A 23,611-nucleotide genomic window follows, 5' to 3' on the forward strand; every position below is an offset into this window, starting at 1 on the left:
GGTGTTCCCCCCCCCCCCAATTTTGATTCTGGGTATACCGAATTCGCGGTTTGTTGTATTGTGTATGTATGTGTGTGCGGAGCTTGTTTGATTGTTTCGCTAAGTAGACACTGTTGTTAGGATGTTTTATTTGGCAGCTTCGGGGTGTTGCTCGTGTTAATTCTTCTGTCGATTAGTTTTGTCAATCTTGCAAGCTGTTTACTTCAAACGACATGGGACTGTGAGTTTGATTTTGTGTTCTCGACTCTCTGTTCTTTTCATGCACAGGTTACCAAGGAGGCTATCTTTGAGATTGAATGGTATCATCCTGCTCTGAGGATTTTGTTTTGTCTGAAATACACAGTTCTTGAGGGGTTTTTTTTTGTCAAGAAATCGTCAAAGAAATGGAAAAGTCTTTCGCATCTAAGAGGAAAGAGATCGATTATTCGGATTCTCAAGAGGAGCTGAACGATGGTTTGGCTGGGATTGATCTGAGTATAAGTAATTTCGACTCCGAGAATACGTTAAGTCCTACTTCAGAATTTATGAATCTTGAATCTTTTGGCGGATGGTCCGATAGTCCTTCTGTCTTCAACCAATACGAGCCACCGACCTCCCGATCCATGCTGTCTGGATCTTCGGCTGCCCCTTTTCCCGACCCCCCTTACGCTTTCTGCCAAGAGGAAGGCTCTTATAGCGGAGGAGAGGGATCATCGATGCAGCATACGGTCTCTCATTTCGATTGCTCACAAGATGTGTCTGATGCAGACAAGCCAAGTTCTTGTCAGAATTATAGTTCATCTTACACGTCGGACCACACTATTCCCATGTCAGTTAGGCACTCCTTAGATGAGAAGATGCTTAAAGCATTGTGCTTGTTCATGGAGACATCAGGAGAGGGAATTCTTGCTCAAATCTGGAGTCCGATGAAGATGGGAGATCAGTTCATGCTTAGCACATGTAACCAATCATATTTGCTCGATCCGAAGCTTTCTGGATACCGTGAAGCGTCGAGGAAATTCACATTTTCTGCAGATGCACATCAATGCTCTTTTCCCGGCCTTCCTGGCCGGGTTTATATCTCTGGACTGGTGGAATGGACATCGAACGTGATTTATTACAAGACAGCTGAGTATTTGCGAATGAAGTATGCAATAGATAACGAAGTACGTGGTTCAATTGCTATACCGATACTCGAAGACACGGGAAAGTCTTGTGCTGTTCTGGAACTTGTCACGACTCGGGAAAAACGCAACTTCACTTTGGAGTTAGAATCTGTTTGCCGCGCTCTCCAGGTAACCTAGCTTGTCCCTCCTGTCTGTCTCTTTGTGTGTATAAATGGCATGACAGCAAAAGATTACTTCATATGTTTCCCCAAACTCTGTGTTGAACTTTTCTTGTACTGGTTGTCACATATCTAGTATTACTCTTTACTAGAAGCTTTTACTAGGGAGAAAATGGAGGAACCTCTTCTGACATTAGGTGGTAAGAAATTCAGGCCATGGCAACAAGAACATAACTTTAACATTCTGTCTGGCTTGGTTCAGTAAGCTCTTCAAAACATTATCGGGTAAAACCACTGAACATAGAGACGGTTTATTGTTGATTGATCTTAAGACAAATTGGATCTTCATGTTTTTTTTTATGCAGTGAGTGCATAAAACAACTTAAAAACCTCATGCAAACTTGTTTTAGGGGTCTGAGAATCTTTGTTGGCTTAAGACCTCCACCAGAGTCCTCTCTGCCTTGATCAATGATAAACATCCAGGGCAGCTCTGGAGGCATATGTTGTGGTTGCAAATCTGAGGTTACCAAAAATGCCGCTACCGTTTCCTCGTTGGAAAATGATCGTATCAATATCACCATACCATCCGGATTCATTTTCGGTTTGCCCTTTTTTGTAGGCCGTGGACTTGCGAACATCGACTGTTCCCCGGATTCAGGTACATCTAAAACCAGACAACTTGTCCGTAGAAACTTACATTTTTTGATTGTTTATGAAATCTTAATCTAGTAGTGTATGTTGTCTTCCAGTCCCTTTCGGGTAATCAAAGAGAGGCGTTGGCCGAAATAGGGAATGTTCTCCGAGCAGTATGCCATGCACATAGGTTGCCCCTAGCTCTGACCTGGATTCCCTGCTGTTATTCGAAAGGAGCGTGTGGCGAGTTGGTAAAAGTTTATGGATCATACTCAGACGGAGATTGTGTTCTTTGCGTCGAAGATACATATTGTTACGTGTATGATACGGAGATGGAGGGATTTATGCAAGCATGCCTGGAGCATGATCTTCGAGAAGGGGAAGGAGTGGCTGGCAAAGTGCTTGTATCGAACCAAGCCTTCTTCAAATCCGACGTAAAGACATTCGATATAAGCGAGTACCCTCTTGTTCAACACGCTCGGAAGTACGGTCTAAATGCAGCAGTCGCGATCAAATTGAGGAGCACGTTCACTGGCCATGATGTCTACGTACTTGAGTTGTTCCTGCCTGTAAGTATGACCGGAAGTTTAGAACAGCAGCTTTTGTTGGACAACCTCTCGGGCACGATGCAGAGGATATGTCGAACTCTGAGAACTGCTTTGGACACGGAGTCAGTTCATAAAGGAGCAACTGATGTCGAAATTCAAGATGAAAGAAGGACGAGTTTCCCGGAAATGGATATATCTCGAGGAAGCTTTCAGACAATACCGCGAGATAGTAATAACTTCAGTTCTCACGGAAAGATCTTCTCGAGCATTTCTGAGCCGGTAATAGAGACATCAGATGACATTTAGGATTCAGACTGTGCGAATGAAAAACATTCTTATTCACTTCAGTTGCATCTTTTTCAGCAGGTTATGAAGAAACAAAGTACTTCAGAGAAGACTGTAAGCTTAAATGTTCTTCAACAGCACTTTTCCAGAAGCTTAAAGGATGCTGCTAGGTCCCTTGGTGGTGAGATTTTATTTTCAAGTGTTCCATATGTTGTTTTTTAAGATTTGTGAATGGAACAAAAACTATAACTCCGTGTGGTTTTTGGATTGTGTCTTATGAAGTTTGTCCTACAACACTGAAACGGATATGCAGACAACATGGGATAACGAGGTGGCCGTATCGCAAGATCAGCAAGGTTAATCGGTCTTTACGGAAAATGCAGTCTGTGATCGGATCCGTCCAGGGTGTAGACACAGATTTCAAATACAACCCAGAAACAGGGGTATTCATGGCAACTGGCCATTCTATCCATGAATCCAATGCCCAGAATGGAGGAGTAGCTCAAGAAGAAGACATGGCTCAAGCTCAAGATTCAGACAAGAACAACGCTGAGAAGTTACAGGAGGTTGGCAGCACAAGCCAAACCACACCTGGTAAGAAATTGTTTTAAAAAAAAACATCATAGATTCATAGTATGGTAACTCGGAACAGTTCAGTTGCCAATTCTTTTCTTCGTGCATGTAGGATCGTTCCACGAGGCTGATAATGTTGGTAACCAGCCATGGTCTTGGGTTGCAAACCAGTCCGGCTCGGACTATGACGGTTGCTTCACAGACAAAACCCGGGTAGAGATCGAGATCGAGATCGCTAAACAACCCTTTGTCCCGAAGAGCTCGAAAGCTCCAGCCATTACGGATGACAAGGCCAGAACTTTCGAGCCTAACCAGCCGATATCTTGTAGCTTCTCGGACTCGTCAAACGTTGCTGGAGGAGGTGCGGTCAATGTCAGGAGCTCGTCTACTTCCGTGGATGACCTGAACTCGCTGAGAGCTCAAAACAGCAGTAGCAGCGGAGGTGAGAGCGGGTCCACGGTTGTCACTGTGAAGGCAACTTACAACGATGACACAGTGCGTTTCAAGATCGACCCATCGGTCGGGTGTTCTCAAATCTACAGAGAAGTCGGGAAGCGTTTCGAGCTGAATGAAGAAACGTTCCAACTCAAATACTTGGACGACGAAGAAGAATGGGTGATGCTAGTGACTGATTCAGATCTCCATGAATGCTTAGAGATATTGGCCGGAACAGGGAGACACACTGTGAAGTTCCTCGTCCGTGATCTGCCTTGTCCCATCGGCAGTTCTACTGGTAGCATCGGATATCTCGGACCATGTCCATAGCACCTTTCATCCCTACACATCACATATACATCTCTCATGGTCAAAGGTAGACATATATATATATATATATATATTTACATGTAGAAACACAGTGGTTTTACAGAGTTCAGATGCAACGTTGAGTCAACCTGTACATACACGTTCTTTGTATATCCATCAAGAGGAATAAAAACCTTGAAGAATGCGTTTCACTTGTACATTAGTTCTTCCAACCTCATTAAGACAGCACAGCAAAATTCGATGGCAACAGATAAAATTCTTCGACAAATCTATTCAGGTATGCAGAAATACCTCTTGTCAAGAGAGGGCATTAGAGCTTTGGCCACACCAGCGATTACCGATTCATCTGACCTGTATCCACAGCCTGTGTAAAACAACAACATCAAAGTAAAATTTTCAGTTATGCTCTAAACACATGGGGAAGGACATGTAAATGTCGACTCTCGAGGGAAATGACACAAACTAATGGACAGGCAAAACACTTGAAGTTGCATTGGTTTGGTTTTAGAATAACAAAAGAGAGAACAGGGTCCATCTTACTGCACTCCATAGTCCATATACGTCCCCATCAAGAAATTCTCAGTTATCATTAAATCTCGAGTTCGCATCATCACTGTCTTCAGGTTCCTCCATATAAGTCCCAATCAAGCTCGTGATTTGAAAACCCTTCCTCTAAAATTTGTTTTACTTGAGCACTCATATTTCATATGAACTCCACCTCTTCTTCAACTGCCTCTCCACAAAAGACCTTGTGCCTTATGCTCCATGAAACCATATTCACAAATGCAAGAGCTTTCAGTAGGGAGTCTAGAACAGGGCCCATCTTACTGCACTCGACAGATAATCGACAAAAAATTTCCTGATTGCTGTTCTTAAATTATTTTTGAAAATGCTTGCTCCTGAGCATAACATCAGCTGCACCTTTTCAGGGAACCTGGCCTCCTGTGGAGTGAGCAGAACCTTTTGTTTTTCATTCTTCAAATTCATTGTTTCAGATGTGAACTTGAAAAAAAAATATGCGTCAGCAGTACTCATGCTCCTATACTCAGGATGTAGCTTAAGTGCTAAATTCACTAGCGCCGTTGCTTTCATGAATGGCTCCTTCAGTTCATCTTCTTAGGGAAGTTCTGAAAGCATCTTCACTGGCTAGCATCACCTGTTTTATCAGATGGCGACGATTCAGACAGATTTTTCTCTGGGTTTTAACTGAGGTAATATCGTAGAAGTATTGCTTGCCTCACCTGTTCTGAAAGCATCTTCACTGGCTTGCCTCACGAGATTTATACCTTGTTCAGTACCAGATCGCAGAGTCACGATGGGACTGGAAAGTGGAGAACAAATTCATCATGCTTGTTTTCCAGAAATTTCCAGGATCACTGAGAACATTTTGAAGCTGCTTAAGGGAGTCGGTCTTTCCGTATGTGCACTTTTCTCCTGAAATCCTTGGTGATCAAAACGTCTTCATTTTCAGGAAAGTTTTCTCAAACTCACTCGAGTCTCCTGTGATTATCATAGCTCAAGATAAAGCCCATTATTCGGTAAAGCATCAAGATTCAACTCAAGTCTTCTGATCACTCGATGAGCAAAAATTTGCTGAACGACATTCTCTGTTCTCCATTCTCTTATATTCCAAATGCATCTTTCACATGTGATTTCACGGTCTTGTAGAATATCTGAACCAGACTTTAGAAGGTGGTTTAGCGGTCTCCTCTGGAACAATAGATGTCAGCAGATTTGAGCCTCACCAATTCAATATCATCAGTCTTCAGGTTCCTCTAGATAAGCATCATCGAAGACCCGATCAAGCTCATAATATGGAAACCATTCCCGTAAAATTTGCTTTCCTGATTGTATGGAACAGGGTCCACCTCATGGCACTTGAACAGATATTCGACCACAGAGTTAAGATAAGATATTGGCTTCTGGACCAAACAACGGCTCCATCTTTTCCAGTTTGGGAAACCTGACCTTCTTGGGGAGTAAAAAGATTGCCTTCAGTATTCCATTCAGCAAATTCTTTGTTTCAGATGTGAACTGGAAAACAATCTGCACCAGCAATACTTCTATACTCAGGATTTAGCTTACGTGCTAAATTCAGTAATGTCATTGCTATAGCATCTTCTTCAGAAAGTTCTGAGAACATCTTTTCACTAGCTTACCTCACATGTTTCATCAGATGGTGTCGATTCAAAAAAGGTTTTTCTCTGGTTCTAACTGATGTAAGATGGTAGAACTCTCAATTTTCCTTTGAATAGAAATCAGGATATGAAGCAACAAGATTTCTAGCTTGTTCATTACCATGATCGCAGCATCATGTCAGGACTAGAAATTGGGAAACATATTAGGCATGTTCGTTTTCTTGACATTTCCAGGATCATTGAGAACACTTTGAAGCTGCGTAAGGACGTCGGTCCTTCCATGTCGTTACCTAAAGCTTTATTGTTTTAGCAATTTCATATAAGGAAAAAGAATCAGCTTGAACTATCAAACAGGAACAGGTTTTTTCTAACTCGAATCCTCTGATTTCTTTTTGACCCATCACTTCAATCCAATTGAATTGGAGTTCACATTCGAGTGGAAAGACGATATTTTTTTTTTTTCCAAAACCCACGTTGTCTAACACACGACAGAATCCTATTACCACCGCTTTCAGACAATAGCTAAACTCCATCTAAACACGATCGAGAGTTTACAATCCCGTAAACATACAAGCAGAATAACGCGGATCGTTCGTAGTTTCGTGAGTGATCAAGGAAAGCAGAAGAATATACGGCGGAAGACAGGAAGCAGAGCAAAAAAAGGTACCTTCTCTTTTGCCGAAGCTGATCCTCGTGATTATCTGCGATATGATCGAACAACAACCTGCCTTAAAGAAGACAGAATCACCCATCGTGATATTTCTCGTACAGTTCGTTAATCCGACGAATGGCGATTTCGTTGCGCTGCAGCAACAGAGATTGAAGGAAGCAGATTTTCGCTCACTGGGGCTCTAAGAAATTAGGGATTTTTTTCCCGAAAGAGTGCCAACTGGGGAAATCTCTAAGCGAGATAATTGTAATCTGATGTTCCCCAGATTTACAATTACCTCGCTTTCGATCCTCTTCCCTGACCCCTCGGATCAGCCGATTTTATCAAGAATCTTGAGATGTTGGAATTAGGAGTTATGCAGTTTCCTAAAACATTAGGGTTCATCCGTTAGATCACATTTTTTATTTTTTATTTTTTATTTTAAAAAGCGAGACCGAATCTATGACAAGATCAGCATTTTAATGTTGAAACTCCAACGAAGATTCACATATTAAATACTCAACTTTAACCAAATTTCCAAATTAAATACTTAACTATTTCACTTCCAAATTAAATACTCAACTATATTGAAATTCACAAATAAAAACTAAACTTTGCAAATTTTAACACATACCTAAAGGATAATCCAAAACAAAACCCTTTACTTTTTTTTCATCACAATTTAAACCCTATACTTTTTTTTATCCAAAAAAACCCTAAACTTTTCAAAATTTTAAAAATGATACACATTCATATACATATATTAATTATTATAAGCACAAAATCAATTACACATTTATTTTCCACAAAATTAATTGTAAATTTATTTTATATATTTATATGTATATATATGTTTTATATATATGTAAGATATATGTATTTTTTCCTAAAAGAAACTATTTATTATTCGTATATTGTTTTATATATAAGAAACTATTTTTCAAGAACATGTTTTTTTGGACAATTTAACTCATATAAAAATAATAAATAATTTCTTATATATAAAAAAAAATTTAGGAAAAAAATACATATACCATACATATATAAAACATATATATACATATAAATATGTTTTTGGAAAATAGTTTTTTATATATAAAACAATATACAAATAATAAATAGTTTTTTATATATATAATAATTTTTTAGGAAAAAAATACATATATCACGCATATATATAAAACATATATATACATATAAATATATAAAATAAATGTACAATTAATTTTGTGGAAAATAAATGTGTAATTGATTTTGTGGAAAATAAATGTACAATTAATTTTGTGGAAAATAAATGTGTAATTGATTTTGTGCTTATAATAATTAATATATGTATATGAATGTGTATCATTTTTAAAATTTTGAAAAGTTTAGGGTTTTTTTGGATAAAAAAAAGTATAGGGTTTAAATTGTGATGAAAAAAAAGTAAAGGGTTTTGTTTTGGATTATCCTTTAGGTATATGTTAAAATTTGCAAAGTTTAGTTTTTATTTGTGAATTTCAATATAGTTGAGTATTTAATTTGGAAGTGAGATAGTTAAGTATTTAATTTGGAAATTTGGTTAAAGTTGAGTATTTAATATGTGAATCTCCCTAATATTAAAGTAGAAATTATTTATTGATGTAAAAATAAAATCGAATCATTAATAGACAAAATAAAATCAAGTGTACGTACGGTTCGGCCACTTGGCTTCAATTAAACTAGACTTCTTTGAATATTTAACCAATAATGTCATAGTGTACTAGTTATATAATATATATATATATATATATATATATGCAGGTGTAAGGTACAAAGTGAAGGTTTATGGGTTTTTTTTTGTGATAGGGTAGTATTTTGGCATGGACCTGGTTACATAATTGAGTTCTCTGATGACTCGAAAGCACGACTCTCTCTCTCTCTATAATATACTGATTTTTAGGAAAAAATACATATATCTTACATATATATAAAACATATATATACATATAAATATATAAAATAAATTTACAATTAATTTTGTGGAAAATAAATGTGTAATTGATTTTGTGCTTATAATAATTAATATATGTATATTAATGTGTATCATTTTTAAAATTTTGAAAAGTTTAGGGTTTTTTTGGATAAAAAAAGTATAGGGTTTAAATTGTGATGAAAAAAAAGTAAAGGGTTTTGTTTTGGATTATCCTTTAGGTATATGTTAAAATTTGCAAAGTTTAGTTTTTATTTGTGAATTTCAATATAGTTGAGTATTTAATTTGGAAGTGAGATAGTTAAGTATTTAATTTAGAAATTTGGTTAAAGTTCAGTATTTAATATGTGAATCTCCCTATATAGTATTAAGGTAAATGAAAAAAATTATATTCCATCGTGTACTCATTAGCAATGCTCTGCAATTTTTAAAACCAAAAAAAAAAAAACACACAATCTCGGACCAACTGATCCATTAAATCAAAGTTGATATATAAATATGATCCAAATGGTCAGGACCACAATCAGGCTGTCAGATGGGTTCGCTAAGGCTAGGGACTGTCGTAGCGATGAGATTTTCCTATGTGTCAGTCGCAGGACATCACCACGCAATACAGTGGGAGGCTTGCTTTCTCTTCCATGGACACGAGCATTTCGTTCCGTCCAGAGGGAATAAAGGGCAACCTGAAAGAGGAGTAGAAGCATGAGTTTAATGGGAAAAGAACCTGCATAGTTGATCAGCTTATGGGTATGACCCTTGCCAACCCTACATCTCATGCGATCCTAGACAGCTGGTTGAAGTTTGAGGAGGCGGCGCCATGCCCAGCTTCCTAGACTGCTAACCTTCAGAGTCCATAACGGCCTTCCTTTCAACAGATGAATAAGGTTTAATTATGCAATGGAGATTTGTTATATTTGACATAATCTCTCGCTTGTACGTTGTTGTACATACATCATTATAGGAGAGACATATATAGGATCCGACAAGACATGCAAGAAACTTTACGCGGGCATACGTTCGACTACGGAGGTATGCCCGTGGAGGGCATTCGCCATAGACCCATGTTTCATGTCTTGCGTCACTGAATACGAAGCTAAAGGCGGCGAATGCGAGTTCATAAGTTCCACGGATCCTCCCACCCAACCTACCATAAAATGCGTGTGCAACTTCTGCGAAAACACGCATCTGTGCGCCGACATATACAGAGGCTCCGAGTCTACTCACCGTCGAATCTGTTCGTCCATTTCCCCTAACCGGGCTTGCGCTATACGTTGCAGCAGGGACGATGGGTTTGGTAGCGGTTTCTGCACCGGCCATGGCGAGCCTTTTGGTCCTCGTTGCATATGCTCCAACGGCTTCTGCTCCGCTAAACCAAACCACAGTCTTAACGTCAGGGAAGCAGTCGCCGCTTAAAACGCAGCTGCCTGCGTACGTACGTACGTTTGCATGCATGCAGATACCCTTCGACCTTATTTTTTTTTTTTGGTAAACGGTAAATTCTATTTAATACAACTGCTCAGTTACAACGAAGAGAGTTTAAATTACATCAGTCTAATGAGCCAAGAAAATCAGGAGCCAAACATCATAAAGGATCAAAGTTACGGAACCAAAAAGACATGATAGTATCCCCTGCAGCGGGAGGTGATAAATCGGCCTGAACCGAGGAAAGCTTCCGTCGAGTGAACCGAATAATGTCCTTACGAGTCACCTCAGCTGGCCGAGACTCAGATCGGTGGATTCTCGAGTTCCTTTCCATCCATATCATGTATATAGAGGCCTGGAAAAGAGGTAAAATCATATACTTGACAGACCTTGGACCTGCACAAGAGTTCAACCACAACAGAGTTTCCTCCAAGCAATGGTGCCCCGACGTAGAGAACGACGAGTGATTCAAAACACCCGGCCATATATGGTCAGAGTAGGAGCATCGAAAGAAAAATGAGAAACAGTTTCGTCCTCGTCACCACATAAGACGCAACAAGTCGGAGTGTTAATCCCCCAAGCATTCGTCCTATCACGTGTTGGGATCCTATTCCTAACCACAAGCCATGTCATGAAGGAGTGTTTAGGGACAGAACGAGCAAACCAGACTACATTCTTCCACGGAACACGAGGTGGTGCCGGGTAAAGTGTCAACCATGTAGACTTCGTGGAAAACAACAGTAGTTGAGAATCCAGTTGCATTCCCGACCAATAGAACCGATTAGGGCTGCTACTATCTCTCGGAAGAGGGTGAGCAATAAGGGCTTGGTGAATAGATACAGCAACGTTCGATCGCGCCGGGTGGAGGAGCCAACCATCGGACGAGGCCGCCTCTGCAACCGTCGAAGCCAGAGGAACGCCAAGCAATCTAGGGCCCATTGAACCTGTCACCAAGATAAGGGAACCAAGAGGAAGCCATGAGTCATACCAAAACATACATGTTTCCCCATTGCCCACCCGACAACGAAGAAGAGATCTGGCCGTTTGTCGAAGCTTCAACAGCTTGTGCCATGCCCAACTTTCCTTCCCACGTTCTCGGAGCGACCAGAAATGCTTCCCACGGATCAGGTTTTGATGCACCCACGAGACCCATAGAGAGCCCCCTTTCGTGAACAAGATCTAGATGAGCTTCAAACACAGGGTTTTGTTCCAGTCCAGTAAGTCTTCTCAGGGCTAGACCCCCGCTGGCTTTAGGAGTACATACCGCTGCCCAGGAGACCTTGGCGCCCTTCGCAGAGTCCGGTGCCCCCGACCAGAGAAAAGCAGAACACATCCGTTCTATATTCTTAAGACAAGTCAAGGGAAGGATAAACGCAGCCGCCCAAAAAATTAATAATGATGTAAATCACCGATTTCAGAAGTTGTAAGCGCCCAACGAAGGAGAGATGCTTGGCCATCCATGAGCATAGCCGAGTCCTGATAGAGTCTCGGAGACCAATGCAATCACATTCTCTGAATCGTGAAGGAGACAAAGACAGGCCCAAATATTTGATCGGTAGTGTCGCAGCGGAAATACCCAGTGTCAAGGCTGTTGAGGTGGTGAACGCAAAATCATCCCCATCGAGAAATAGTGAGGTTTTGCCTTTATTCACCTGCAACCCCGAGATTCTGTAAAACATGTCAAAGGTGCTTAGGATTGCTGCAAGTGGGGAGGTTGGACTGTCAGAAAAGACTAAGATGTCATCCGCAAAAGTGAAGTGGGATACCATTGGAGATCGACATCTAGCCGGTAACCTGATGTTGCCTCTACACACTTCTCGGTTTAGTAGGCGAGATAGTATGTCCATCACGAGATCGAACAAGTACGGTGAGATAGGATCGCCCTGTGGAAGACCCCGTTTACCATGGAAGAACCCCGTGGTTTCACCATTGAATGAAAGTGAGAAGGATGTGGTGGACATACACTAATAGATCCAGTTGAGAAAGCGACAAGGAACCCCTAGAACACGGAGAATCTGAATAATAAAGTCCCAGTGAACATAATCAAAAGCCTTAGATAAATCCACCTTAATGCTTGCATTCTTAGGCCTGCCTTTAGAGCTAAAACCCGCAATAAGCACGGTAGCTAACATCACATTCTCAAGCAAAGAGCGCCCTGGAATGAAAGTTGTCTGGTTAGGGAGGATAGCGGAATCCAACAACAGCTTGAGTTTTTTGGCGAGGATTCGGGAGATGATTTTGTAGGTGGTATTACAACAGGAGATTGGTCTGAACTCCTTCATGTGGGTAGCATTCATGGTTTTCGGAATAAAAGCTATACTAGTAGCGTTCCATTCCCTTAGCAGCTGACCAGAGAGAAAGAATTCTCTTACCGCTGCAATGACATGAGGGCCAATAATATCCCAGCAAGAGACATAAAACTCGGAGGGGAAGCCATCCGGTCCCGGTGCTTTATCTTTCGGCATTGAAAAGACCTCTGTGGTGATTTCCTCTGAAGTAGGAACAGTCGAGAGCACAACAGAAATGTCATTCGAACATCTAAAATCCACAAGCTCCCTCAATTCAGAATCCGCCCAAAGTATCAAGTTAGGATCCGAGTTACCCAACAAGTTCTGATAGTAACCCACCGCTAGGAGTTTCATGTCCTCCACATGGTAAACCCTTTCTCCTGCATCATTTAAGAGGAAACGAATTCGATTAGTAGCTTGTCGTAATAAAACTACACGGTGGAAGAACTTCGAATTTTGATCCCCCTCCTTTAGCCATCGGATCCTCGATTTTTGGCGTAGGAATGTCTCCTCTGCGGCCGATAGAACCGACCAGGTGGAGCGAAGCCTTGCTTCATGGCCGGCTGCAGCTAGTGTAGGATTCGAAAAAAGTCGGGATTGTGCTTCTTGAGGGCTTGATGGGCTGCCCTTACTCGAGCCTGAATCCCACTGTAGGCCCTTTGGTTCAATTCCCTCAGAATCGGCTTGAGCAATCGAGCCCGATGTGGAGTCGGTCGACCAAACATGTCGTACTATGTCGTGGAAGTCTGGATGTTTCACCAAGTGTTTAAGGAATTTGAAGCTCGTTCTCCGTCTTCTCGGACCACCTGGATCCAAATCCACTAGACAGGGGCAATGGTCCGATGGCACAGGCGTGTCGAAACGGGCATAGGACTCTGGGAATGCAAGTAACCAAGCCTCGTTTACCACTGCACGATCAAGCTTCCGAGTGATGGGGTTTTCGAATTTGTTATTTGTCCAGGTATGGAAGTGGCCTCGAGCAGAAAGGTCAAAAAGACCACTAGCATACAAGCAATCCTGAAACTCGAACATTCCTATCGAGGGAATGAACGGAGATGTAGGGGAAGCATGCTCCTGGGGGCTTAGGATCTGATTGAAATCTCCAACCAACAACCATGGCCTAGAGGTGATGAGTCCATTGGTTGCTAGGGCGGATATCTCAGACCAAAAAAAGAAAACGGATGACCTTCGACCTTATTCCCTAGCTAGCTATCATATCGTATGTTATTATGTGTATCCACGAACAATAATCCAAGTCGATAGTCTTTATATCGATATATATATATGTATGTTATGTGTTTTGCGTTTAATATGCAATAAAACGGCATCTGCATTTTGTTTTAAGATCTTCGTGCTTCTATCGTTAATGTTGACGTCTCGCTGAGTTGGAAATTAATGGTTTGCAAAAGAATTTCTTATTCACTTTTAAGTAATAAAACAATTATGCTAAGAGGATAACGCGAAGAAACATATTTTTTTTAATAAGTCGTAAATTCAACGGATTTTGTCTCAACTAACATGGATTGGCAAGAGGTTTATCTCATCTCCGACCAATTGATCCACCCAAATTTGGATGACGATGTAGATGTCAATTTAAATCCGAAATTCGAAATCCGATTCGATCCAACCAAAACCTAGCGGGCTTTGGGGCTAAATTTTTTGGCAAAAAAAAAATTCGGACTTTCGAGACGGACTCACATCGGAAATCGGGTTCGATTCGGGTCGGTCCAAAAAACTGAAACATATTTTTTTAAAAAATCTTAATAAAAAAGAAAAATGTATGTTTGTAAAGAAAATTGTGTGGGTCGATCCGACCCTATCTAAAGACTGAAATCTATCGGACTGGGCTTTGTGCTTAGTTATATTGGCTCGAAAAAAATCAGATCCACCCGAACCTGAGCACGAAACCCTCGGATCGATGTGGTCTTGGGCTGGCCCGATTGACGTCCTTAGGTGACGCGTCAAAACGTATGTATCTGGTTTTTTTGGAATTAGTTCAAAGCATCGGTTACACGTTTTACTAATCCTGCTTACCTCTAGACCAAAAGTGTTAATCTCCATTTAAAAAAAAAAAACTTAAGACCAAGCCACTTCGACTTATGTGTTTCAGCCATCCATGTCACATCAGTATTGCACCGATCGATTCCTTCCTTTTTTTTAAAATGTTAATTGTATTAATAGAAGTTAACATGTACAAGAGCAATGTACCGATTCTCGATTTATGCGGAGTAACATTCGTATAATTTATCATAGAGTAAAATTTCTCTCGATCTCGAGATATATATATATATATATATATATATATATATATATGCGTGCGTGTGTGTGACTGTGTGTAAGAGGCGTAAAACATCAAAACACAGTTGCACGCACGTTTTAAAGAAGCAACGGGTTGGAAATTGAGATTGCGAGCAATATATTCAAATTTCGGCCGACAATTTGGTCCGCTCGAATATCTATATTTTCTTTTTTAGCCATTTCAAGTTTTGAGGTGGAAAACTATACATCAATACCATTCATTTTTATGAGAGCAAAATGGTGTTCTTCGTGGTTTTCACCAATGTCTTTCCCGATGAAAACGTGCAAAGTGCCCGGTTGAGTACAGTTTTTGAAATTAAATGTGTTTTATGTGAACGTGCCATTAGATTCCAAATCAATGGTTTAAACTCACACGTATCATTCCACCCATTCACTGACAATTTATACATTACACCCAACTTACATAGTTCAACAGGTGAAATGGGGACGAAAAGCGTCTGTTCCATCCCGAGTTTAACTTTAAGTTGGGGAGGAGAGTGCATATTTTAATCACATTGTTTGTTTTCGGTTTCAGAATTAGTCTTGACATCGGCTGAGGACATCTGAGTACAAAAAAAAACAATTTATAGATTACACGCATACACGGAACCACATGTATTAGGGGATAAAAAGAGTAGGTTCATTGAACCAAATCCTTAGCCGTACGTCTAGCCTAGGGATTGCAAAACCAAGGTACAATGATTGCAGATTCATGTTTTGTTAACGGGATAAATGTCTTTGTTAACGGGATAGATGCCTTGTTGACAAAGTTTATGTTACCTTCTTTTATATAATCCAGAAGTTTATCGTGTTTTTTATCCAATTACATATTTTAGAAGATCGGGGAAATTCGGATCAATACCTCTCCCCATGTTGAGATTTGAGTCCGCACTAAAAGTATTCTTTTTTTGGTAAAGTTTGGCCCGGTGGGATTCGAACCTGGGTGGTTTGAGAGTACTTTGTGCTGCCCAACCATCAGGCCACCGCATTCGAGTCACTAAAAGTATTCTTTGTATATTGTGTTTATCACTTGGCCATTTGGATAAGTTTATGTTACCTTGATGTGAATTTAGTCCGTACCTTTTTTCACAATAAAAACGTGCCATTGAGTTTTGATTTTGTACGTAAACTATCCACTCGGTAGATACCAAATCGTTCGAGTCTAAATCCACTAATCATTCCATCCATTTAAAAAAAAACCGTAGATTATATTTATATATACATATACATATACGTATATATATATACATATATATGTGTTACAGTTGAGTCTTGTAGGACACCACTATTTACAATACATATACGTAAATTAATACGCATCACGTATTAAAAAAAAAATCATCCCGATTCATGCATGCAGCGTAGCCCCAAAGTGGAGGCCTATTTCCACACAGCACTTCCAAGTAATAAAAGATAATTTTTTTTTATAATAATGGCAAAGACTCTTTCCATTTTCGTCGTGTTCTCAACCCTCTTCGTCGTCGTGGGCTTTGGTTTTTTTTTTTTTTGATAATCGGGTGATCCCAAGCCCAAAGGCTCAGACTAATCCCGACTCACGCGCACGATCCTGCAACACACACGTGGGATGTGAAACACCCGAAGGTGGCAGGAGGGGAATCTCCATACTCTGGGTGTTGAACCCACGACCTCGTTTACAGGAAGGAGACTCTCAAACCAACAGAGATGGGGGATTCTCCAGTCGTGGCCCTTGGTTAGTACGTTATATATTATTTAATTGGATGTAAGTCACTGCCCTTAGTTACATTAAACGCATCATAACATAAGATTTCGATGCTATATATTATTTAATTGGATATTGAAATTCATGATTTTAATCTCTCGATCGCTTTATCCGTGACGGTACGTTGTTATATATTTATATATCATTGTAGGAGAAACAAAGATAGGGTCACAAGACAGTACCACATGCAAGAAAATATACGGGGGCAAGCTTTCGACAAGGGCGGTATGTCCGAGGTTGTTGTTAATAATTCCAGATCCGTGTTTCTCGGCTTGCGTCACTGAATATGGTGTAAGAAATAAATTATTATGTGGCCCATGTAATTTGGGTTTTCGGGTTTTAATGTTAATCTGGTTCTTTGATGGATAAGAACTCATTAAAGAATTAAGACCCAGAGGTATTATTGGAAGTCTCATCTCTCCTTACCCTAATACAACTAGGGTTTCCGCACCCTATAAAAGGAACATTATAGTTCATTATTTCTATCCATCAAGAAAAACTTATAGTACGGGAGAAATGAGAGAAAACCCTAGAAGACTTTTGGTTCTTAAAGTTATTCCGCTGCAATTCATGGATCCAGGTATGGTTTTCTGATCTATGTTTTATTGATTGTTTTGTGTCAATTATATAAAGTCAGATCCAGTTTATCGTTTGGGTTTTCATAAAAGCAAATCTCTGAAAACTTGAAATTATCTTACAATGGTATCAGAGCCTGGTTTGTGGCTTAATATAATTCACCGGTTAAAGTTTTCCATCGGATTAAAGTTTTCTCTAATTATATATTTAGAGATTCATATATAGATGAGAAAGTTTGATTTTTTTTTTCTAATGTTCATCTTTGAAATAATAAGATATTACATAGATTTGAAATCTGTGATATGATTTCTCTTTTTGAAATCTGTATGTATAATAAATTTATACATGATCATATGAATTTCTCTTTTTAAGTCAATATGTATAATAAATTTATACATGGTCATATTTTAATATTTTATGCATATATGTATGATATAATGATATATATTTTGACGTGCATATTAAAGGTACATGTGCATATGTGTATGTTACGGATCTTACAGTGTTTTGATGTATTCATATACAGTTATTAAACTTATAGAATTTTATTTATTTGAGATATATTTATAATTCGATATAATAGTGATATATATATATATTAAATTTTATTTATGTTTATTTATGCATATAATAATGGTAGTCAATATATGCATATATATATATATATTAGGTCGAATTGTATATAAAAGTTATATCTTCATTTTTTTTATTATTCGATTCAATATCTACATTATGGAATCTTATTAGTCACCAAAGTGGCCTAGATTAATTAAGATTAGACATTCAAATCGAATATTTTCAGTTGTTCAAAATAAAAGGATGCTAAAAGATGATATAAAGGTACAGTTGAACAATTGAGATTATTAATTGTATCGTTATGAGGTCGGCCAAAGTTGGACCATTGCATATAGTTAATAATATTAAAAGGGATTGATATTTTATCTTGATCAATAAGTATGTATATCCAAAGATTGCATATTTATTTGATTTTTTATATTATGATGTACATAAAAGTATTTTGTATCAATGTTGGTATGCGTATTTAAATTTCTGCCCAAAGGTGAATTTAAATACGTCTTATAACTTTTGATACATTAAATTATTGTGATTGTAGCATCAATGATTTTGTTTGTATTTAAGTATTGCCCAAAGGTTGCTTAAATACGTCTTAAGTTTCTCGTTTTATTTTGTTAACTCAAAGCATTAATAAGTGAGCATGTATAAATGTTTTGCAGCTTCTTTTAACCCTATGGCAACTGACAATGCTGTGGTCAAGTTCAACGGGCTTAACTATGCAGATTGGTCTGAACAGATCCAGTTTTATCTGGGTGTTTATGATTTGGATCTTGCATTATTGGTTAGTGAAAAGCCTGTCATAATAGATACCAGCTCAGAAAATGAAAGGACTTATTTTGAGTCCCGAGAGCAGTCTAATAGGTTATGTTTCAACCTTATGAGGATGATCATGGCGGAAAGTGTTAAGCCATCAATGCCTAAGACTGAAAGTGCAAGGGAATTTATGGATAAGATTAAAGAGTATTCACAATCGGATTTGGCTGACAAGTCAATTGTAGGTAGTCTCATGAGTGAGCTGACTACGAAAAAGTTTGACTGGTCTCAGTCTATCCATGATCATGTGACTCACATGTCTAACATGGCAGCAAAGTTGAAGACTATGGGGATGGATGTTAGTGAAACATTTTTTATCCAATTCATCATTAACTCTCTGCATGTTGAGTTTGGTCAGTTCCAGGTGAATTACAACACCATTAAAGAAAAATGGAACTTTCAGGAATTAAAAGCCATGCTGATACAGGAAGAAGGGAGATTAAAGAAGATGAAAGGACACTCAGTCCACCTCGCAGTCCATGATAGTGCCGGTAGCAGTAAGAGAAAGCCAGGGAAAAAATGATAAAAGGAAGGATAAAGCTCCAATGAAAGCTAATGTGAGCCAAATCCAGAAAGAAGTCAAGTGTTTCTTCTGCAAGAAGAGTAGACACATTAAGAAAGACTGCAAGAAAAGAAAGGAATGGTTCGAGAGTAAAGGTAAACATAATATTTTTGTTTGCTTTGAATCGAACATTATTGAAGTACCTAATAGTACCTGGTGGTTAGATTCTGGTGCAACAACTCATGTTTCTCATATTAAACAGGGATTTCGTATGATCCAACTCATAAAAGGACCTGAAAGACATGTGGTTATGGAAAACAAGATGAAAGCACGAATATAAGGCATTGGGACTTATATATTGATCTTGGATACTGGTTGTCATATAGATCTTGAAGGATGTCTCTATGTTCCTGAATGTGCTAGAAATCTTGTTTCCGTAGGAAAGTTGGATTTAATGGGTTTTTCTTTCAAGTTTGCTTCTGCTGTTTTTCAATTATATAGACATGAATACCTTTATGGTTCTGGTATTTTAATGGATGGTCTTTATCGTTTCAATCTTGACAGAAAGTTTTCTAAATCCATGTTTAATGTTGAGAATAGTGTGGGAATTAAACGTAGTGCACCCGATAATGAAAGTTCTGTTTTATTGTGGCATCAAGGATTAGATCACATATCCAAAGAAAGGTTAATGAGGTTGATGAAAAGTGACATTCTACCTCATTTGGATTTCAGTGACTTATGAGTGTGTATTGACTGTATAAAAGGAAAACAGACTAAACATACATCAAAGAAATCAGGCACAAGAAGCACTCAGCTTATTGAGTTGATTCACACTGATATCTGTGGACCTTTTGATATCCCTTCATGGGGTGGAGAAAGGTACTTTATCACCTTCATTGATGATTATTCACGTTATGGTTATGTTTATCTACTGCATGATAAATCTCAATCTATGAACGTCCTTGAAGTGTTCATTAATGAAGTTGAGAGGCAGTTAGATAAAAAGGTTAAAGTTGTGAGATCTGATAGAGGTGGTGAGTATTATGGTAAATATGATTAAAGTGGACAATGTCCAGGTTCATTTGCAAAATTTCTCGAAAGTATGGACATTTGTGCACATTATACAATGCCTGGTACACCTCAACAGAATGGTGTAGCTGAAAGGCGGAATCGTACATTAATGAACATGGTTAGGAGCATGATATGTAATAGCTCTTTACCTCTTTCAATGTGGATGCATGCATTAAAGACGACAACATATTTGCTAAATCGGATTCCTAGTAAAGCAGTCCCTAAAACACCTTATGAATTGTGGATGGGGAGGAAACCGAGTTTGAGACACTTACATGTTTGGGGTTGTCAAGAAGAAGTAAGAGTATATAATCCACATGAAAAGAAACTTGATCCTAGGACAGTCAGTGGATTCTTCATTGGCTATCCAGAAAAGTCTAAAGAATTTATATTTTATTATCCTAACCATAGTACGAGAATTGTAGAGGCTGGCAATGCAAGGTTCATAGAAAATGGTCAAATCAGTGGGAGTGTTAAACCACGCAAGGTGGACATTGAAGAGATTCGGGATAATGTTTTAACACCTGATATCCCTTCTACAGTTATTGTTCCTCAAGTCACATCAATGTCACGTGATATTTTGGTACAACCGAGGAATGTCCAAAACCCACATAATGAAGATATACCCGATGAACCAGTCACAATACAAGAAGAGTTTAATGAACCACAAGTTATCCTGAAAGGGAGAAAAGATTCGCTATCTCAGATGACTACATGGTTTATACTCTTGAACATGAATGTGACTTAAGCATTGATGATGATCCATTCTCATTTAAGCAAGCCATGAATAGTAGTAATTCTGAAAAGTGGTTTGATGCCATGAAAGATGAATTAAAGTCAATGGATGACAATAAAGTTTGGGACTTAGTTGATTTACCGAATGGGTCAAAGAGAGTTGGTTGTAGATGTGTCTTTAAGACTAAGCGTGACTCAAGTGGTAATATCGAAAGGTATAAGGCCCGACTTGTTGCTAAAGGTTACACCCAGAAAGATGGCATCGACTATAAAGAAACTTTCTCTCCGGTGTCTAAGAAAGATTCCTTGAGAATTGTTTTGGCTTTGGTGGCTCATTATGACTTAGAGCTTCACCAAATGGATGTAAAGACCACCTTTTGAATGGTGATTTAGAGGAAGAAGTCTATATGGACCAACCTGAAGGTTTTAAAGCCACAAGAAATGATAATTTGGTGTGTAAGCTGAGAAAGTCAATATACGGACTGAAACAAGCTTCCCGACAATGGTATCTTAAATTCAATGATACCATTACATCTTATGGTTTTATAGAGAATATCGTTGATCGATGTATCTATATGAAAGTTAGTGGGAACAAGTATGTGATTCTGGTCTTGTATGTTGATGATATTCTACTTGCTGCAAATGACATTGGAATGTTACATGACGTAAAGAAGTTTCTCTCTAAGAACTTTGAGATGAAAGATATGGGTGAGGCGTCTTATGTGATTGGAATAGAAATATTCCGTGATAGACCATAAGGATTGTTAGGATTGTCTCAGAAAAGTTACATTAATAAGATCTTAGAGAGATTCAGAATGGGTGAATGCTCTGCAGGGATAGTTCCGATTCAGAAAGGGGACAAGTTCAGTAATATGCAATGTCCAAAGAACGAATTGGAACGAAAAGAAATGGAAAGTATTCCTTATGCATCAGTGGTTGGGAGTTTGATGTATGCTCAGACGTGTACACGGCCAAATATCAGTTTTGCTATTGGAATGTTGGGCCGATATCAGAGCAATCCTGGAATAGACCACTGGAAAGCTGCAAAGAAAGTTCTAAGGTACTTGCAAGGCACCAAAGAACACATGCTTACATATAGAAGAAATGACAACTTGGAAGTCATTGGGTATTCAGATTCCGATTTTGCCGGATGCATTGTTACCATAAAGTCGACTTTCGGTTATCTGTTTCCTATTAGCCGGAGGAGCAGTGTCATGGAGAAGTGGAAAGCAGCCTGTCATCGCTGCTTCTACTATGGAATTTGAATTTGTAGCATGCTTTGAGGCTACAGTTCATGGATTATGGATGCGGAACTTTATCTCAGGGCTTGGAATTGTCAACTCTATAGCCAGACCGCTGAGAATTTATTGTGATAATTCCGCAGCTATCTTCTTCTCAAAGAACAAAAAATACTCTAAAGGTGCCAAGCACATGGAGATAAAATACTTAGCAGTCAAAGAAGAAGTGCAGAAACGAAGAGTGTCATTTGAGCATATTAGTACCGATCTTATGATAGCGGATCCGTTGACTAAGGGACTATCGCCTAAGACATTTAAGGGACATGTTGAACGGATGGGCATTATTGACAAGTCCTTGCTTTAATGATTATTTCGGAGAATTTTTTTGCTCATTATATTTATGATTATGACATTTTGAATTCAATTAAAGTATTGTTTCTGCAATTATTAGGCATGTTATCACTATGTTATTTGTGTACACATATTATTAAGTAAGATAACGTGCATAATGATATAGTCCCTAGGTCATAAAGTATGTTGGATGATAATTGATTGTGATACATGGAAGGGATCATATTAAAAGTGATGTGTGACCGTCGTGATTCATCGATTGTTATTCAAATGAAAGTTATCGATGATAGATGAATCTAATGTAAAGTTGCGCGCTTAAAGTTTATTAGATCATCAATTCATCACATGGGCCAAGTGGGAGAATGTAAGAAATAAATTATTATGTGGCCCATGTAATTTGGGCTTTCGGGTTTTAATATTAATCTGGTTCTTTGATGGATAAGAACTCATTAAAGAATTAAGGTCCAGGGGTATTATTGGAAGTCCCCTCTCTCCTTACCCTAATACAACTAGGGTTTCCGCACCCTATAAAAGGAACATTATAGTTCATTATTTCTGTCCATCAAGAAAAACTTATAGTACGGGAGAAAGGAGAGAAAACCCTAGAAGACTTTTGGTTCTTAAAGTTATTCCGCTGCAATTCATGGATCCAGGTATGGTTTTCTGATCTATGTTTTATTGATTGTTTTGTGTGAATTATATAAAGCCAGATCCAGTTTATCGTTTGGGTTTTTATAAAAGCAAATCCCTGAAAACCTGAAATTATCTTACATATGGAGCTAAAGTCGGTCGATGTGAAGTTACAAAAGGCTTACCTAGTCGTAAATGCGTATGCAATTTCTGTGAAAACGCCGACGAATGCGCTTGGGATGCATACAAAGGCTCTGAATCTGATCACAATGAAATCTGTACGATGCTTTTCTCGGACCAGTCTTGTGCTATAAGTTGCTACAAGCAATGTGGGTTCAGATCCGGTTTATGCCTAGGCATAGGTGACCCGTTTGGTCCTCTTGCATATGCGTCAACGGCTTCTGCGATGGAAAACTGAACCATGGTCGTCGTCCTAACATCATGGGAGCAGTCTCGGCTTAACCTGTCATTACATGCAGCGGTGTGTACGTACGTACTTACGTACGTAGGCACGTGTTAGCATGCATGCATGCAGATGCTCCTAGACCTTGTTCCTAGCTATGT

At 38.8% G+C, this 23,611-nt stretch overlaps 3 protein-coding genes and 1 long non-coding RNA gene across 8 annotated transcripts in view; 2 read left to right on the forward strand and 2 right to left on the reverse strand.

The window, feature by feature from the left end:
- Positions 1 to 4,080, forward strand: part of LOC104803900 (protein NLP8) — a 4,695-nt gene extending 615 nt beyond the window's left edge. Inside the window, exons 2-7 of one of the 2 annotated variants that reach the window (XM_010527995.1) lie at positions 268 to 1,274; positions 1,884 to 1,922; positions 2,014 to 2,724; positions 2,809 to 2,911; positions 3,013 to 3,324; positions 3,416 to 4,080. In XM_010527995.1, coding sequence (XP_010526297.1) covers positions 384 to 1,274; positions 1,884 to 1,922; positions 2,014 to 2,724; positions 2,809 to 2,911; positions 3,013 to 3,324; positions 3,416 to 4,068 — 2,709 coding nt within the window. In that variant the 5' untranslated portion in view covers positions 268 to 383 and the 3' untranslated portion in view covers positions 4,069 to 4,080. The remainder of the gene's footprint in view (positions 1 to 267; positions 1,275 to 1,883; positions 1,923 to 2,013; positions 2,725 to 2,808; positions 2,912 to 3,012; positions 3,325 to 3,415) is intronic. The other variant, XM_010528002.1, reaches the window with a different exon arrangement.
- On the reverse strand, positions 3,731 to 7,287 carry LOC104803881. Of its 4 annotated transcripts, none has more exons than XR_770284.1 (5): positions 6,874 to 7,287; positions 5,310 to 6,114; positions 4,609 to 5,224; positions 4,360 to 4,432; positions 3,731 to 4,080 (listed from the first exon to the last, which is right to left on the reverse strand). It is a non-coding gene; the product is annotated as an uncharacterized LOC104803881 (long non-coding RNA). The 4 variants fall into 4 exon arrangements; XR_770282.1 differs by adding an exon at positions 6,367 to 6,496 and having other exon boundaries at positions 4,609 to 6,114; XR_770281.1 differs by adding an exon at positions 6,228 to 6,496 and having other exon boundaries at positions 4,609 to 6,114.
- A 3,409-nt stretch (positions 7,288 to 10,696) lies between these two features.
- Positions 10,697 to 11,561, reverse strand: LOC104804897. The gene is made up of 2 exons (XM_010529260.1): positions 11,246 to 11,561; positions 10,697 to 11,172 (listed from the first exon to the last, which is right to left on the reverse strand). The coding sequence occupies exons 1-2, from the start codon at positions 11,559 to 11,561 to the stop codon at positions 10,697 to 10,699; spliced, it is 792 nt and encodes a 263-aa protein (XP_010527562.1).
- Positions 11,562 to 18,380: 6,819 nt separating this feature from the next.
- Positions 18,381 to 19,043, forward strand: LOC104804898. The gene has a single exon (XM_010529261.1). It carries the CDS (start codon positions 18,381 to 18,383, stop codon positions 19,041 to 19,043), a length of 663 nt encoding a protein of 220 aa, XP_010527563.1.
- Positions 19,044 to 23,611: the final 4,568 nt, after the last annotated feature.

The sequence above is a fragment of the Tarenaya hassleriana genome, unplaced genomic scaffold (assembly GCF_000463585.1).
Source record: "Tarenaya hassleriana unplaced genomic scaffold, ASM46358v1 Cleome10, whole genome shotgun sequence".
In the NCBI taxonomy this organism is placed as follows: domain Eukaryota; kingdom Viridiplantae; phylum Streptophyta; class Magnoliopsida; order Brassicales; family Cleomaceae; genus Tarenaya; species Tarenaya hassleriana.

What these genes read in the sequence shown, in the direction of transcription:
- LOC104804898 (XM_010529261.1), top strand. Translation starts at nt 18,381, where the DNA reads ATGGCAACTGACAATGCTGTGGTCAAGTTCAACGGGCTTAACTATGCA.
- LOC104804897 (XM_010529260.1), bottom strand. Translation starts at nt 11,561, where the DNA reads ATGTGTTCTGCTTTTCTCTGGTCGGGGGCACCGGACTCTGCGAAGGGC. An exon ending in GATCTCTTCTTCGTTGTCGG is followed by an intron (nt 11,173 to 11,245) that starts GTGGGCAATGGG and finishes TCTTGGTGACAG; the next exon opens with GTTCAATGGGCCCTAGATTG.